Source organism: Lates calcarifer, linkage group LG18 (assembly GCF_001640805.2).
Source record: "Lates calcarifer isolate ASB-BC8 linkage group LG18, TLL_Latcal_v3, whole genome shotgun sequence".
In the NCBI taxonomy this organism is placed as follows: Eukaryota; Metazoa; Chordata; class Actinopteri; family Centropomidae; genus Lates; species Lates calcarifer.
In genome coordinates this window covers 2,081,022-2,096,453 of record NC_066850.1, presented here as the reverse complement: position 1 = coordinate 2,096,453, position 15,432 = coordinate 2,081,022, and the positions used below count along the sequence as shown (strand labels likewise).

Genomic DNA, 15,432 nt, shown 5'->3' with positions numbered 1-15,432 from the left:
TAAGAAGTAGTCATTAATGCTCTTTTATGGTGGCCCTTTAGTGCCAAAAAGGAAGCTTTTAATTCTAAGGCACGACAGCCCGGCTTGCCTTACTTAATCTGGGGGACTGGGTTTTGTCGAACGTAGCTTTCCAAGTGGTCGTTTTTCCATCTCTGACTCCAAACTCCCTGCTTGAAGCTGGAGGCTGTAATGAACTGCTTGTGGTGTCCCTGTGCTGTGACACCTCGCTACCAGAAATAATTACAGTACACACCCAAGTACAAACAAACATTTGGTCGTGATCAGACATTTGTTGGAGGCATACATTTATGGTATTCCTTGCATAAGATGCAAAGCTTCTGATTAAGTTATTTGAAACTTTTTTTTCTCTTCATTATTTGGTCTGTGATTAAATTTATTACTTTAAAATGCAGTGGTTTTAAGCACCATTTTTACAGTCAGCACATATGTGGCATTTTGATTTATTAAGCAATCTGAAGTATTGAATGTGTGAGCCCTTGCCCTTGCCCAGTTACTTCTTTATTTTGTATGCATAGTAACTTATGGCAATGATGAATTAATTTCACTCAAGCACAGAATCTGTGATTATTTTAAATGGTAACCATATCTCGACTTGATCAGAGAGCTGTGAGGAGTCAGCAGACTGTGAAATGTAATTTCTATTATTATTATTTTATTTTTTTTTATTTTGATCTCGCAAACCAAAAGAATTCCAGCCAACCACCTGAAATGTGAGCTGATAATGAATGGACGTCTGGGATCACAGATTTACCGGTTACTTTTTTTTCTTTTTTTTTTCACCCTTTTCTTTTTTGTCGTTCTAATGAAAATATTTTTTGCAACTCATGCATATGAGATGAGGGAATGGATCAGTGTTCTAGATAGAGACACAGCGGAGAACATCCTCACACTGAAAATGAATAGCCCAGAGACTCTGAACGAAACCAGTGTCAAGCCCGTTGTGTGTTAACAACGTATCGTGTGTGTGTGTGTGTGTGTGTGTGTGTGTGTGTTAAATTCCCCAGTGTTGGAGCACAGCAGACAGCTGTGTATTCCCACTAGATGGATGGCCAATGTCATTGTGTGTGTTTACTGCACATGATAGAGCGGGAGACAGGCCAGGTAATGAGGCTACATTAAGGGCTTTTAGAGCTCGCAAACAAAGATGGAGGGCTGCTTCTTTCCCCTTTAATGATAGGTGTGTGTTTGGTGTGTGTGTGTGTGTGTGTGTGTGCGAGAATGAGAGAGAGAGAGAGAGAGAGTGTGTGTGTGTGTGTGCGTGTGAGGCAATGAAAGGCTCAATTCTCCTCACACCTTTGTTGTGTCACTTCTCGGAAGAAAGAGGAGAATTTCTCCCAATCTCCGGGCCAAATGCGTCGTCAGGACCCTTTCTCAGATTCCGCACCTGATGGAGGAGACAGATTTGCGTAGTGTAAGATTCAAGTGTAAATATTTGCTCAAGCTGAAGAGGAATAGCAAGCAAGGGTATGGTTGCACAAGGACTGAGACAAAAGCTGGAGTTGGTCTGAAGCTTTGCAAATAAAAGTGTCTGTCTGTCTTTGCTTCATCAGGAAATACCTTTCTCTCTGCTGAGCCTCCACCTTAATAGAAATCAGCGATCGTTGACGACAGTAAATTTAGAGAGCGCCAAGTTATCTCCGTCTCTCACTATCTTTCCTCCACCCCGCAACCTAAACAGTTAGTATCACTATCATCTTCCTTCCCAGAGCTATACGTCTACAGAATTACCAGCGTATTACCACGGCAATGACAGCCTTCCTCTCTGTTTCCGATCATGATAATAAGTAGTCTAGGTTCTCCCTCATTGGAAGATTATGGCTTGAGGAAATAGCATCAAATAGCGGGTGTGTTGAAATGCAGGACACCGGCAATTTATAGGATGTCAAACACACGTGCGGGAAAGCCGGCAGCCTCATTCATGCGGCATGAAAGCCTGCCCGCACCGGCGCAGATCAGAGTCAGGGCCCCCAGTCGATACCGTAGCTTGGGGTGTCGTGGCTCCTTCCGACCCAGTTGGTTTAGGACAGGCTGAGCCGGGGTCAGGGCTGGTACCCCTCAGGGAGAGAGAGGGGTACAGGGCATGGAGGAGCCACACATACGCAAATGTAGATACACACTAGCATGCAGTCACACCCTCAGGTGCTGAATATTGTCACTATCTGTCTCTCTTGAGTATCGAGTGTGTGTATGCATGTGTGTGTGTGTGTGTGCGCCTCTATCTGTGACAGTTCCATCACCCCCACAGTCAGATCTGCAGCTCGGTCGCCCGCTCATCATTGCAGCCTGGCTGTGTTTCTAATTGACATTCTAATTGGCAGATTTGAATGCCGCCTTTAGATGGCTAATTAATTTATCTCACCGCTGTCATTAAGGTTAAAGCACCATCTGATCTCTGCGAATATACTTTGCATATATCTGCATTATCATTATGTTGCAGTTAGACATATTGCACAGATTTTATTTTGGAGGAGGGAAGGAAGATTATAGCAGTGAGACTGGGCTGGACATTGGGCTTTTATTGTTTGTGTATGAAATTCAATTTTTTTTGGACTCAAGCTATTTCTTTAATTTTTTCCACCTTTTTCTTTATATGATATTAATGTTTCATACATCAGTAATCACATGTAAGCACATAAAAAGCAAACTTCATGGGTTTGTTAATATCAAAGTAGCAATTTTCATTGGACTTCCACGGTAGTTTGCATTGCATTCAGATATTATTAAAAATCCGTATTTCCTTGTCTCGTAAATCTTCAAGTTTTCTGAACATCCATTGCCGGTCCAAGAAAGAAAGCAAAAAAAAAAAAGAAAAGAAAAAAGAGAGAGATCCAGGCTCCATTAGAATGTTCATAAAATCGTAGTAAAGGCAATCAGACAGTCTTTCTCTGAATATTTTAAACATTGGGCATGTAAAATTTATGCCTAATTTGAATACTTATTAGCCGGCTGATCTCGGCTGCAGCCTTGAGTTTCTTATGCTGAGATTCATCACTGGATTGGATGTCACATTGTGCCAGTCTACACCCCCCACCCCCGCCCCGACCTCCCCACCACCTCCACCACACCCCTCACAACCACCACCTTCCTTCCTCCCTCCCACTCACTCTCCTTTTCTCGCTCTTTCACTCTCTTATTCTTTTTCCTCTGTCTCTCTCCGTCACCCTCCACCCTCTCTGCTCTTCTCTCTCTCTGTCTTTTTTTTTTTCAGTGTCTCTCTCCATCAGTAGTGAGCGGTGGTGGTGTTAAACAGGGGCCTGTTTGTTCACAAGCACGCCTTGTCCTGGCCTCTTCCCTATTTACTTGTGTCCCGGGCAGCTGTCGCCCTGCTCTGTGTAACTGCTCAGCCCTGTTTGTTCTCCCTGCCTGGATCCTGTTTATCCTGGCTGTAGACATCCTTTAAGGCCTGTCCTGTATCTGCCCCTCGTCAAACACACACACACACAGGCTCACACATGCACAAACACAATGAAAGACGTGTACACACTTCTATTAAAACTGGCCAAAGAATACACGATACCCATGTGGGCTGGGCACAAATGCACACAAAAACACACACACAGAGTCATAATCATTATCTGTCCCTCTATTGTTGCATATGTGTGGATTATCTCGCGTTAGGTTTGCACATGGAAAAAAAGGAAAGGAAGCTGTAAAAATTTAGCATTGTTAATGTGAAAGTGGCAAAGCTGCTGTTGAAATAGGAATGGAAATAATGACGTGCCTCACAGCGTTTGAAAGCAAACTTCCTCCATAAGGTAATGATAGTTCCAGTATTTTTTATCATTTAAAATATTAATGGTCTCAAATTTTTATCTCAAATATTAAAAATAATTATTCTCCTAATTGAGACAGCACAAAATCCATAATTCTGCGCTGCATTTTGAGTCGCCGTTTGTTGGGGTCTGAGTGTCTTTATTTACTGTGAGAGTGTCGACTGATGTTGGTGGGGCTCCTCTCTGCCCCAGTGAAGGTACAGAGCATTAAATGCAGGGGAAAATGATAAAACATTTATTACTGGAGAGAGAGGAGGTAATATGCATAATTTATGCTGTTTTTAGCACAATCATTAGTGATATTCGTGATAGATTTTTTTCCCTTGCTTCCCTCCCTTTTTCTCTCATTTTCCATATCTAATAAATACGACAGAATTAATTCAGTATCTTATATTTATTTACTGCTGTTTAAAAATTTGGATTTGGATTCTAAATTTCCCTCCGCAAAGTTTGATTGCAGCTCAGCATTTGGTTTAATTGTGTCGTGTTGAGAGCAGCGATGATTTTTGTCTTAAATGTCACAAAATAAATGAATATATGAGGTTTGATTAAAGAAGAGGGGAGAAAGAGGAATCAAGCCAATAAATGACACACGGGCATCCTGCCTCTATGAAAGCCTGCAAGGCAGATTTTTATTTCGCCACAGCAAAGATGACAAACCCATTATAGTGTTCATCACCAGCCCTGCACCATGTGATTTGGTGCCTCCCTCTCCTCCTGCTCCTCCTCCTCCTCTTCTTCCTCCTCCTCCTCCCCCCAACCACCAAATTTTAATTTTGCATGATTAGCTTTGCGTCATTAGGCAACTTCATTCAGATGCGACACTAAAAATCTGGCAGCTTCAAGACGTCAGATATTTTAGGAGTGCCCCGCGCTTCTGTTTTTCTGTCTGTGGTGCCTGGCTGTCTAAAAAGTGTAATGGAGAGATTAAGAAAGCATATGCTCACGTATTTGCTCAAACATATTTCTTGTTTTTATTACTTAGAAATTAATTTTTATTAAAAAAAAATTGCAGTGACAATAATAATAAAACTTTATTTTGTAAAACCAGATGCTTTGATGATACATGCCCAAATTTTTAGTGCATAAAAACATTTGCCATATTTAGGGACCCCTCCCATTTCAAATAGCACCAGGACGTGCATCTCTTTGTATTGCTTCATTTACACAATGAATGCATAATTGCTTCTCCTGCATCCCCCCATTCTCCTTTCCCCCCTCCCTCTTCTTTAAATGCTTTAATTTGCAGAGGGGGACTGAGGGCTTGATAATGGAAGCGTAAAAAAAAAAAAATAGGAGGGAAGAAGGGGGGAATTGTAACAAGAAGAGCCCTAACCGGTGCCTCTTAATCACTTCTAGGTTTTAAATCATGATGATGCAGGAGTCGGCCACAGAGACAATAAGCAACAGTTCAATGAGTCAAAATGGAATGAGCACCCTAAGCAGCAGCCAATTAGAGGCTGGCAGTAGAGATGGGAGATCAAGCGCTGGTGACACGAGCAGCGAAGTAAGCACAGTCGAGCTGCTGCATCTGCAACAACAGCAGGTAAGTTGTGTTTCTCCCCCGTCTCGTCTCTCTGCCGCTCTCTCTCACTCTCTCTCTCTCACTCTGATTTCCCCTCGCTCTCCCACTCTGCTCTGCTCTGCTCTCTTCTCAGGCAGCGCTGGGATTTTTCTACATAGGCAGGAGGCACAGTGAAATATTATTTAGTTTTTTTGTTGTTGTTTTTTTGAGTTGTTTAGCAGATGAGGGGGGAAAAAACAGTGTTTATATAATGGGCTGTTTGTGTTGTTGGTAAATTTTCTTGTTAGTTTGTTGAGCTCTCGGCACGTTTCGCCTGAAGCAGTTGCCTGCAGTGTGATGAAAATGTTTTGCTGTGACAGTTTTAGTTGGTTTTAGATTTTGTTGTGCTTTTTGCATTGGTGTTTAAGTTTGTATTTCTAGAGAACGCGTTGCAGGCATTAGAGGCCATATGAGAGAGTGAGTGTGTGTGTGTGTGTGTGTGTGTGTGTGTGTGTATGAGAGAGAGAGAGAGAGAGAGTGTGCACAAGAAAGAGAGAAAGGGAGACAGACGGGGAAAGGGAAAGAATGTGTGTGTTGGAGCATTGTACAGACCCGTTTGGGTAGAGTGTGAGTGTATGTGTGTGTGTCTGTCATGGCAGTGCTGTATCCACCAGAGGGCCTCCTAATTCGGCACTAGTTGGAGGCTCACACACAGATACAGATGCTCTAACCACAGACCCACCAGCGACAGAGAAACCTTTGACCGTTTCACTTTTGAAAGACTGATTTGCACAGCATCTCACTTTCCCATATCGAGAAAATCATTTAGATTTCTTCACACACAGATCATTTCTACTCTGACAGACTTGATAATATTCCTCTCTCTTATATTGATTTTATTGAATCGCTTCAGTTGGAGGCACCGCTAACTAATCCCAAATATCTTGATGCTCTGTTTTCAGTCTCTTTAACTTTTTCCGTCTTCAGATTCATGTTTTATTGTACTGACTCTATTCTTCTCAGCCAGAGCCAGTTGAGGGTGAATGCACTACAGTGGGGGGTGTGGGAGGTGGTAGTTGGGAAGGGGGTGGGGGGCAGCAAGAGTTGTGAAAGTCAGTCGCCAGCAGAGTAAAGGAGTCAAGTGTCTCTCGTATCTTTTCACGGTGAATGATGGCTTTGACAGTTCGCCAAAAGAGCAGTGGGAGATGGGGTCGGGGGGCCGTGCTTCAGGGCGGATTTGGGTGGGGGTGGGTGTGAGGGGGGACGAACGCCGCGGGTTTGTAATGATGCGTGCTGTCCTCTTAGGCCTGGATGGTAATTTTCACACAAGTGTATATTTGTGTGTGTTTATGCTTGTGTGTATTCTTGGCAGCAGCTGAAGCCCTGTGGTCAGTTTGTGGTCAGGGCGATACAATAGATGCCGATGTGTGTGTGTGCAACTGTATGCAGAGGTGGGGGTATTCAGTGTAGCAAAACGAAGCATGTCCTGCAGCCACCACCACCACCCCACCTCCCCCTTCCCATCACCTCTTCCATCCCCCATACCCCCGATCCCCCTCCCAACACCCACCCTCCATCCACAGCACAAACACCAGTGTGTCCTGCTGGTGGCTGCAGCAGCATCATAGCACTGTGGCCTCAAGCCCCCCTCCCACCCGAACACCTGATTGGGGTCGAATCTCTCCCTCTCTCAGTCATCACTCTTTTACATTTGAAGATGTCTGCCTTCTATCTACACTGATACCCTGCAGATAGAGGGTAAAATAGAAAGAGATGGACAAAAAGATACTGTTAAACTGTTGTACCATAGAGTCCCACTGCAGGTTGCACTACAGAACATTCACATTGTTGTGTCTTGCACAGAAAATGTGGTAAAAATCTATTTTGTTTGATTTAATTTTCAACCGAATTAATTTAAACAGAAAATATGGATATAAACATGCGATAGCTTTAAGATAAATTTATGACATTTGTTTTATGGAAAATTGCCTGATCTGAGCAATAGATTTAGAAATGTAATATTAGACTAAATTAGAAAGATCAGTCTAATTGAAATAGAAGTAGTAAAAGTAGAAAAGTATGTGTGTGTGTGTGTGTGTAAATGTAAACTCAGTAAGTGATCTAAAAACAATGAAAGCAGTGCCATTAAAAAAAAAGAAAGAAAAAAGGCCACAGCTCTCAGAGAGAAAAGCGACGTAAGCATAAAGTGTCTAGTTAAGTCTCAGAGATGGACGTATGGCTCAGAGCCTGTGGTAGTAGTGGTGGGTGGGGAGGGGATGGGCGGGGGGGTTTGGGTGTATGACAGCGTGCACCTTGTAAAGAGGCCAGCCCGAGCCTTCTCCCAACCCAGAGACAGACACATTGAAATGAACAGTCCAGCTAACAGGTCTCTGGAGGCTTTTTAAAACAGGGGCCCTGCGCTGTTAACTTCACACACACTTCCTGTGGCGCGCTCACGCTGCAATCTCTTTGCAGAAAGAGCGCGGTCGGTCCAAGGAGGAAGACGAAAGATGAGTTTTTCTTTTTCTTTTTTTATCACGTTTGTCAGCACAGAGCAGTGCTGTTATGCAGTCGCTAGTGTGTTCATCTGAGAGAAGGTGATGGTGACGTTGGCAGGTGTGTTTAAGTGAATGACAGCTCGCATGTGCTGAAGCATGGATATCGTGTGGTCATATATACATATGTCCATCCATGCCTCATTCATTTTTTTTTCTTTCTTTTTTTTGCACCTGTGTGCAGTAAAGATTTCCAGTCCACGTCTGCTCTGAGTCCATTTTGAAGGAAGGCTGTTGGGTTTAATTTTCCACCCATATTTGGAATGACATTGAGTGGTCCGGTGGGTATAGAAGCTCCAGTCTCTCATCACGCTGCTGGGGGGATGATTAATAATAAGCACTGATGAATTCTCCACTGTCCCTGTGGGTTGTGCCATTACCTAGCAGCTCCAAAATACCACCTGCAGCTATAATTAGAAAAGTGGCGTCTTAAGGTCTCGTTGCCTTAGATTCGACCGAAGGCTCATAGGACACAGATCAAGACTCAGTCACACAGGAGCAATTTTTCCATATTCAGATATTGATAGTTGAGTTTTTCCTCTAACTAAACAAATAATTCACTGGTTTTCATGTGATCGTGCTTATAATCCGTACTAAGTCACACACTGTTATCCATGCATCTGAATAATAACCATTGTGTCGCAATTGAATTTCCAGCCCCTAATTTCTGTCAGGGTTTCATCACCCCATTCCCAAGGTTGTCTAAATAGACCTAATTTGATTTGAGATCACAGATTAGATACCCACTGTATCTGATTGCAATTTGCCAGCTGCAGATATGTATCAGAGCAAATGATGAATGTTGCACAACCCTAATTACTATGCTAAAATGATCACTATAAAAGCTCCCTTGTTTAAAAAAATGTGCTGAGCTTCTATTACCAATGAATTTATCACTGGCCCTAGTCCAGTCCTATGTTTTAATATTATATGCTGCTGTATATGTACATGGGAGGCATGCATTGATCTTTGGATCTATACCATAACGTCCATAATGAGCCTGTTAGTTGATTACAGTGGTCTGTAGACTTAATCCTGCCAGGGTTATCAGTGGGATTGATGAGCCAATACTCAGGACTGCTGCCCGCTCTAAATGGGCTCGCTGCTGTAGGAAGTGTATTGATATTCAGAGCAAGATAGAGGCCCCAGCTTATGTTTGGCGGTCGGGTCAGTCGTTTTAAACAAAGACGTTTGGATGGCCATTGGGATAACCTCAGCCCACTACTCATCCAGATGACTCACTCACTGAATTCAAAGACAATAGGAAAATGTTGGCCCCAAAGATTAAAAATGATTGTGATGCCTGTTATTTCACAAACAAAAAGTCTTGTGGCTGTTTTAATTTCTTCTGTCAAATGTGTTCTTTCCTTGTTTGTGAGGACAAATATTTATTTCCTTTTGTACACAAATGCAGTTTATGAGAGACTGTAGCAGAGGTCTACATGTTGGTAAACTGGTTAGGTGTGCATTTTAGTGTTTTCCTGAGGCACATGATGCAGCAAAATGCAAACTATCCAACCCCATTTAAATGACTGCAGCATTTTGACATAAATTACAATAAGTGCGCCAAGGTGCCATCTTTCTTCTAGGCTACCCCTGTCGCTACACGAGAGCTAGGCAGTGGTCCAACTTGAGAGTGACAGCAATTAACCTGCCTTCCTAGCTGTTTAGCTGGAGGAAATAGAAGGGATGAGAAATCTGACAGCAAGTGATGGGTAATATTTAGGGTTTAGGGGCAAATGAAATTCTCCCCAAAATGAAAGTCATTAGGGAGAAAGTTACCCCACAGACAAAGGACAAAATGACAGTGTGTGTGTTTGTGTGTGCGTGCGTGTGCACGCTCATTTAACAGACATGTGAGTTCACCTCCCTCTTATAACAACTCAAAGTTTGTTGTTTAGTGCAGGTAAATACTCGCACTCTTTGAAATACTGACACTCTGTGTTCACCCACCATCACCTCCCACAAACAAGCCTCAAGCATCTCTTTCTCTGCCCTTCACCTGCCTCTCTCTTTCTCTCAGTACCTCTCTCTCTCTCACACACACACACACACACACACGCACACACACCTAAGATGCAAATCTGTGCTTTGCCCTTGAGCATAATTTAAAGGCCTAATCACCCAGACTGTCCCTTTGGATGGAACAGGGAAGGAGGGAGGGGGGAATGGTGTCTCTCATTTGCACCCTTACACAAAGAAGCTCATTAGGTTTATCTTTCAGGCCTGAGATTGCCCCACTCAACTGTGTAAATAAGACACTGGCCCTGGCCTGATGCATCAATCACCTCTCAGGACAGGAGAAAGACCTCAGCTGAAATATGAACGATTTCATAAAGGAGCCTTTTGTTAACCATCATCATCTGTGCACAGATAAGGTTTTTCTGTAAAGGCTGGAGGAGCATTAGAAGCAGCAGCATGCACTGTATGTCTTTGTAAAATTATTTCCCCTTTCATTGAAAAGAGCCCTTCCCTGGCAATCCTTGTGTCTGACTTATTTACAATGAAAGCCGTCCTTTTTTTTATTTCAAGCCCGGCTATCGGCAGACAGTCCCTACAGAATAGTACATACAGGCCTGTGACATATAGGCCTGTAGTTTCCCCCTTTCTGATGACACTAAAGATATAGGGTGTGAATGACAGCATAGCTACTGTTTGCTCACCCCTCCCCAGACAAAACACAGTATTATTCTATTATCTATCTAGACGCCACCTCTTCCTCCTCCTCTCCCTCTGTCTCCCCTTCTCCCCCCCTTTTCCCCCCTCTGTCTCATTCTTCAGCTCCTTGAAACCTGGGCTGTCCATCTATGTTTAAGACACATTACATGTGGCCTCCTGGAATTTACAGTGGCGCTCTCCCAGTAACTCCATTTCGTGCAGGAGTCCCCCGAGAGCACGGCGAAATGTCAAGCTGCACGGCTTGAAAGGGAGACGACGAGAAAGGGACAGTAAGAGACGAGGGGGGGGGGGCGATGGAGGAATTGAGAGGAGAGGATGAGAGAGATAGACAGAGTGAAATCTGCTGGAAATAAAAATGCTTATGGGTATTTTATGCTCAAGCAGTTGGGAGCTGTGGCAGAGGCAGAGGGGACGACAGGTTGAGAGTTACACAGGTAGTGTGCATACGTGTGTGTGTACAGGATGTCATACTTAAGGTGCCAAGCTTTTTGCTCATGACAAATCAAATACAGATACAGGAAGCACATGTACATTAACATTTTCATATATTTTGATGGCCATGGTAAATGCATTAAATGGAAGTCAGCTGACATCATTCAGTCCTGATGAGGCCTTTTGTTTGACCCGACACATTTCTTTTCTTTTTCCTTTTTTCCTGTGTAGCACATTAGCCCAGTGATAAAGGAACTGGGCCAGGGTTAACCACCTCAGTGTAAATAAGAGGCAGTCATTCAGTGACACAAACTATGGCCAATAGTCCTGCAGTCTCTAGCCGACCTAGTGCAGGCCAGGATCAATGGCCACTTCACAACTCATTTCCTTTTACGCCTCCCTAACTGCCCTGCTCCAGCTCTGGGAAATAAATGGCACTGGATCTATAAGTCCACTCACACGAGCACAAACACATATACAGGCATGCATACACACTCATACAGCGTGCACACTCACACATACTCTGAAGGAACTGAGCAATTGGCTTCAGCTCAGTACCCTCCACAATAATTTATTTGCAAACTGCCTCAGTGGTGAATGGTGTATCATCTTTTGTGGTCTCACAATCGAAAACAGGCATTCTGTCATTGTTTGTTGCCACTCCCTTGTCACTTGGCTTAAACAGAGTACCAGTCATTAATATGGCTGGGTGGAGTGTTACTGTCACACACAGCCCTGAATACATACATGTAAATGGCCCTGTTTTGCTCTAATGTGGAGTTAACAGGAGGATGGAGAAAACACGTGTGCTGGCGGTGCTTTCCGATGCATACAAGGTAACGCATTGCTGCCTGCTTTTTCTGCAAATGCCCCCCCCCCACCAGGAAAAGGCAAGTGGCTTATAGTCATTTGATAGGCCACGACACCGCTATCCATTTAACAGAGCTTAAAAATCCTACATATGCATATGCCGGGGTGTCTTAAGCTGACAACCAAAAGACAGGATTTGCTAGAAGGCAGCTTTGGAGTGTTGTGAATTTAACAAGCATGTCTAGTATTACAGTTCCTCTCCGCTTTGGCCATGAATAGTAACAAATCAGACTCTGAAACGCATGCCCGATGGTTTGTTGTGTATACCCCCCTCCCCTTCTCTAACTAATATTAAAATGACTTCAAATCTGGTTAAGAAGATGACTAGCAAGGAGTAGTAGCATCTTTAATGTCACTGGTGCTCTCTCTCCCTAATGCGCGCCCAGAATCTCTCCTAACAGATTCCAGGTATCATCTTTTTATGTTGCACTTGTTAACACTCTCTGCTGCTCCGATTACCTTCATCCCTGACCCATTTTTGAATATATAAATGGCTCTATCCTTCTCCCAAGTTGTTTGTAGTAACGCTACCGAGGCTGCAAGGGGAGATGCTCTTTACGCATTGCCTCCAAACACTGTATACATATGTAAGAGAGCCAGCCGGGCTCTCAGCCCCTCTCCTCTTCACGGCTTTTCATACAAATGCAGTAAATAAGCTCAGGCCGTGGGGAATTGAAGGCTCCAAACAGACGAACTGACTGACATGTCACTTAGCGCTGGCTTTGGCTCTCTTCACTGCAGGCTTTAGAGCTGAAGCTGCTGGATTTTAGAGTTTATCAGTCAAGGTCAGGTCCTCCGTTTGCTGTCAAGGTGGACTGACAACTTTATCATGTACAATTTTCCAATAATGTCAGACATATTATTTGCTGTATTTTTAAATGTGTGCACATAGGAGAAACAGTTTGTTTATGAGGGTGATTTATGAAGTAAAAATCTTTTTACAGTCAACTCTCCTTTGGTAGGGTAAACTGAATATTTGTTTTGGGCAGGTAGAGAGAATAAGATGTACTCCAGCCTGAGGTTAATGATGGAAGTCACACTAGGAATCCATCGCAGCAGAGATAGACAAGCCCACCTCCCTCCCAGCCTATGTTCCCGCTCAAACAGCCTGCCATTCCTCATCAGGACCTAACCACTGCTTATTTACCCGCACTCGGGGGGACTTAACTCGCACCAACTGATCAGTGATAGCACTGGAAAGCTGCTTGTTCCACCCTGATAAAAGTGACGCCCATGAGCATATGCAGAACATGCTTTGTGGGCTAGGCGCGGCACTTCAAGCTTGACTAGACACTAAGCTGATACTGGTTTCACGCTTGAGTCCATGGTACAAAAATCTTCCAATGGAAACCCAGAGATGTGATTGTTTCTGCATATGCATTTATCAGAAGTTTACAAGATAAATATACATTAGCCTGGTGGCTTGACCATGCGTGGTATTATTTCAGTCTTTTTAGTCTTGCATTCCTTCTCACCTGTTTGGACTTCATCATCCAATTCAGCATGAACCTGATAATCATAATTTGCACAAAACTTCAAATGGATTTGGAAAGTTTTTTTTGCATCGTTAGTCTCTCCCAGAAATTCTGTCACAGTGAGGAAATGCTTCTTTGTTGGCAGAAGTTTTAAATGTGTGAGGAAAGAATCCCTCTCAAAATCAGTGGACACTGTGTGTTTTTTTTCTTTTGTGCTCTTTCCATATTCTCTCTCAGTGTGTCTACCAGCTTGTGTCTGTGCAGTGACATAATTCTCAGACTCAGAAGTTGAGGTCTCTACAGTTATGTGTAAAATCATCCCGCCCCCCTCTTGGCTTAGTCCTTGCTTAATTTTGTAATGCCTTCACCGCAGTCCTAAATGATATATCATTTATCTTTCATACAAATTTCAGCTAGAGCTTTTATTTTTTTAATAACCACTGTAATCGTTCTGTCCTTGTATGGAGTGCTATGAAGGGAGTGATCATGCTTTTGGCACATTTATCAAAGCCCATGAAAAAAAAAAATGCGGAAAGGAGGCCCCCTTTCTCTCACATAGGCAGACTAAGTGTGCAACAGAGTGATAAATTTTCTTGTTAGGAGAAATTACATCCACTAACTTGAGCTACTTCAGCATGAAATTGAAAAAGAAGCATTTCTTGTGAATTTCCATTCTTGATTCAATGAAAGATGTAGATTAGCCCTTTGGAAAAGGCGGTGAATAAGAATGAAACTAAAGAAGTATGACTCTGCTCACGCTTGCTTGTTCTTAGAAGCGTGATATAGGATGCTGTTGGGAAGGGCTTTGTTTATGGAAGTAAGGCGCAGTCAGGCTGGTTGCAGATTAAATAAAAGAATGTTTAACACCTCACTCTCTCTTCCTCTGTCTGAGTATGTTTGTGTGTGCATGTGTTATATGTTCATGTATCCCCATACAAACCTTATGCATTTTTACATTCTTATCACAGAGACTCTCCAGGCGTCTTTGCCTACCTCACCCCCTGTCACAGTCTGTGCCTGTGATAGCTCCCTCCCTGCATCTCTTTTTTCACACTCACACATGCAACGACAAAACACACAAACACGTTTCACCAGACCCAGCTCAGTCTAGCATCCTGCTCTGGTGAGGGTGGTGGTGGTGGTGGGGTGGAACACTGATTGATAGACGCCAGGGTGTCAGAGTGGAAGGCAGATAACTATATCTTCTACAGCTCACTTAAAGGTCAAACACACATCGCTGTAATTGGAATATTCACAAGACAACCGCTGAGGTACAATGCAGCGAGGAGTGGAAAGAAAGGGAGAAGCAGGAGCAGAGATAGGTGTTACATAAGCAACGAGAATGAAAGAGGAGGGTGGGGGGGTGAGTGTGATCCATGGCCCTTCCACAGGCAGATGTAGTGGCTATTTATTGAGTAGATCTTTTGGGGAAGTGTGGTATTCATTGAAAGATATATCACCTTAAATGGAGTGCAACCTCACTGAGGAGACTGGGGGCTAATGGCAAGACAGAGTAGTCACATAAACTTGAGTAAACCTGTAATGAGCCAAAATGTGGAAACAAGAATTGATCAAGTTTTCTCTTCTCACTGGAAAATGCTGTTTTGTTAATGTGTCACTAAAGCTGCAGGTGAAATTCATGGTCAGCCAGGCAGTGGATGAGGTGAGGTCATTTCCATCTAAGGTCAGGGTGCTCTCTCATCGACCCCTGAACAGGGCAACACTTAGACAGAGCACTTAACCTCAGCTCTTGCAGGATGAGACCGACAGACACTCATACTATTGACCTGCAACTGCAGAGCTCCCAAGACGAGGTCTTGCACATGACACGGTGTGCACAGGCTTGGGTTGCTTGTGTCAGTGCGCAGGCAGATGTAAACAGTGTGGATTTTACATGACATCAGCTCCTTTTTAGCCAGTTTTGGTCGGCATTAAGATGGATGACAGTGCCTCTCATTAGCTTTCCTGTTTTTTCCTAATCATTGTTTTGTGTTCCTGTGTTGGTGTTAAGTGTATATGTGCTGTCTACCTGCTATGTGTGTCTTTATCAGTGGTTTAATGGAGGGAAAACCTGCTTAAATGCCGTTTACCTACCCAGGATACAGCAGCTGAGATGAGCCAGG

The 15,432-nt window shown here is 43.5% G+C and overlaps 1 protein-coding gene across 7 annotated transcripts in view; it reads left to right on the top strand.

Moving 5' to 3' along the window:
* The window catches only part of foxp2 (forkhead box P2), a 102,668-nt gene that overhangs the window by 36,314 nt on the left and 50,922 nt on the right, over positions 1-15,432 (top strand). For 5 of the 7 annotated variants that reach the window (XM_018682796.2, XM_018682791.2, XM_018682800.2 and 2 more), the window contains one exon: positions 5,154-5,340. The exons of 1 other annotated variant lie outside the window; for it this stretch is intronic. In XM_018682796.2, the coding sequence (XP_018538312.1) occupies positions 5,164-5,340 (177 nt within the window). In that variant the 5' untranslated portion in view covers positions 5,154-5,163. Of the gene's footprint in view, positions 1-3,707; positions 3,777-5,153; positions 5,341-15,432 lie in introns of those variants that run through there. One more of the 7 variants, XM_051077576.1, reaches the window with a different exon arrangement.